This window comes from Montipora capricornis, chromosome 1 (genome assembly GCF_036669925.1).
Source record: "Montipora capricornis isolate CH-2021 chromosome 1, ASM3666992v2, whole genome shotgun sequence".
Classification (NCBI taxonomy): Eukaryota; Metazoa; Cnidaria; class Anthozoa; order Scleractinia; family Acroporidae; genus Montipora; species Montipora capricornis.
Genome location: NC_090883.1, coordinates 42,783,624 through 42,786,341, shown reverse-complemented (window position 1 = coordinate 42,786,341; position 2,718 = coordinate 42,783,624). Strand labels below are relative to the sequence as shown.

General features: G+C 40.9%; 1 protein-coding gene across 1 annotated transcript in view; it reads right to left on the bottom strand.

Annotated features, from left to right (window-relative positions):
* LOC138053510 (universal stress protein Slr1101-like) overlaps nt 1–2,339 on the bottom strand; it is a 3,649-nt gene extending 1,310 nt beyond the window's left edge. The window contains exons 1-3 of the mRNA XM_068900142.1: nt 2,247–2,339; nt 970–1,050; nt 765–865 (exon numbers count right to left, since the gene is read on the bottom strand). Of these exons, the coding sequence (XP_068756243.1) occupies nt 765–865; nt 970–1,050; nt 2,247–2,322 (258 nt within the window). The 5' untranslated portion in view covers nt 2,323–2,339. The remainder of the gene's footprint in view (nt 1–764; nt 866–969; nt 1,051–2,246) is intronic.
* Between the last annotated feature and the right edge of the window lie 379 nt (nt 2,340–2,718).

Below are 2,718 nucleotides of genomic sequence, written 5' to 3'. Positions count from 1 at the left end.
AGCGACTAGGATGGGATGCCAGTCCATCGCAGGGTTACCGCCCCAGTATTAAATTCGCCGGTATCCATTTATACACCTGGGTGGAGAGAGGCACCGTGAGAGTAAAGTGTCTTGCCCAAGAACACAACACAATGTCCCCGGCCAGGACCCGAACCCGAACCCGGACCGCTCGATCCGGAGTCGAGCGCACTAACCACAAGGCCACCGCGCCTCCTACAATGAGAGATTAGACGTGCAAAATCTTTGTTTGAACATTGAGTGATAAGGGTCTATTGAACGAGAAAAGTCGTATGATTACCTATACAAATCGCCCGTATTGTACAATGCCAGTGAACAAGATGGAATAATCACGAAATACTTACAATATCGATAAGTTACATTTCGGAGTCAATTTTTGTTGACGATGCCGTTGTCCTGACGGACCATTGCAGCATGAATTGAGCAAACTTTATCTGTTTTGATTGTACTGTACAGGATCTCGGTTGTCTTCTCATTTACAAGGCTTCACACTTGTTACATCGGGGAAAGTTTTTACAGCCTCTCAAATCAACTCTAGGTTTACTCACTTTTTATAATTTAGTACTTGCTCTTGTACCCAGTAAGGTCGGTAAGCCACTAACCAATCTAGCGAGTTTCTTTGCACACGATAGTTTCTTCTAGCTAAACAATCCACCCACCACTTCTGCATCTTTCATTATATGCCTAATATATGTTTATATATAAAATTAATTAATTAATTAATTAATTAATTATTGTTTACTCACCTTCAGGGCTTTACATTTTCGTTTATATCTTTTCTCTAAAGCTCGGACTGTTTTATTACGTTTTTCAACTTGACGCTCCCACTCGTCAGTCGCAATCATGTCTGAAAGAAAGTTTGTACGACGACGTGAAGTGAAGTGGACATAAAATCGACCACAGATGACAGAAAACTGTTACGTTGCATGCCTTTATCACAGTTCAATTTACCTGGTATAGCGGGTAACAACCATTCGAATGAGTGCATGATAACGAGCTTATCTCCGTCGTGATGGACATTATTGTTAAACCCTGCAAGGAAAGGAGAACATCCAACTAAACAAACAAAAAAACAAACAGGCAAACTTGAATCTTCAAATTGCTAATAAAAAAAGTGTTTGAAAAACCACTCTCGAAAAAAGTGTTTATTAAATACAACTATAGAAGTTTCGAGGTGTAATGAGCCCGTGGGACCAGGCAAGAGAGAGCTTCGGGCAAGTGTTACGGAGATCATAGATTCGAATCCCGACTAAGGGCGCTTTCCTTTTGGAAGAACCGGGGGCATCTTCGAAGTGTGTTAATTTGGATGCGTTACAGAGTTTAAGTTTGTTACACTAAATGAAAACAATTTAATTAACTAACGTCGCTAATTTTCTCGTTTGCATTCTTATGTTCTTGGTTTTCACATGACGTCACGGCCGCCATGTTGGAGCCCCTAAACAAAGAAACGGCGGCCATGTTGGAGCCCCGACCAAATCCTCCGGGAAATTAACTATTGTTATGCAAAAGTTGTCTTTAGTTTTCGTTGAAAAACATGGCTGTTGATCACGTGAGTGAAAACCAACACGTTGGAAGTCCGACAGTTAACACTCAATCACCTCTTGGCAGGCTCAGAAGCCGACTGCCTGCTCTAGCTGACAAGGTCACGAAGTTCAAAGGAACCAAGCAGTTGAAGGTTAGCGCATTACAGTCTGAGGTCATATTAGGGATTCAAGGACTCCGGGTTGTTATCAAGTATGCCCAAATCACCGTCAATAAATCCACAATACCTTAGTTTACTGGCCTCAAAATCTCTTTCACAGTAAAAATTAGAAGTTCTCTTTTATCAAAAGTGAACTTGAGTCAGCTGCGACGGCACGAACTGCAAGCGTACTATACCTAATGCACTATTTTCCGTTATTTTCAATGTTTTCAGTTCAAACAAACTTCATCATTTTAAGTGCTTCAGAACATTTTTTACAAACACGTTTAGTTTCACTAAATTTAGTCTGAAAGCCTGGCTCTTTCCTTTTGTGAGAACCACTCGTAATAAAAAATAAGCACTTGGTGCATGAACAAATTCATATTATCCAACGGCAGTAGTAAACAGTCCAAAACTAACTACTAACGCTACACTGATTGTTCTTGCGCGTCGGACACGGCCCTTGAAAGACGTGGACATTGTGAAGAAAGAACAAACACGTCCAATGAGCTGATCATCTGTGAGCTACGATTGTACTTATACTTACAGTCAAATGCCTTCTCACTGTGATCACTGGAATCTACAGCGATTGCTACAATTCTTTTTGATGTGCAGGTTGACATGGCTGTATGGTAGACTGTACGTGTTTTAGAACAACAGAGGCTAGTCAATCGCATTAGTAAACAAGCACTTAATTAATTGTCATCGGCTGGGTCACACAATCTGTGAAAACCGTCGATCGAAGAAAAAAGCTCGCGACTTTTACCGAGACCTGCCTTTGTTAACAAGCGGCTACATCAGGCATAAAAAACAAACAAATTAAACAAGGGCTAATGCACAAAGACAAAAAACAAACAACAAACGCAACAACAAAACAAACAAACGAGACAGCCTTTCAACGATGGAGAGTTGAAAAATTTCAGTGCCCTAAGAGGGTTAAAATAATCCGTGTAAATAAATCCCCTGTGCATCATTCCTTTCATGACAGGCGCCACAACAAACCGACCCAGCGAATGATA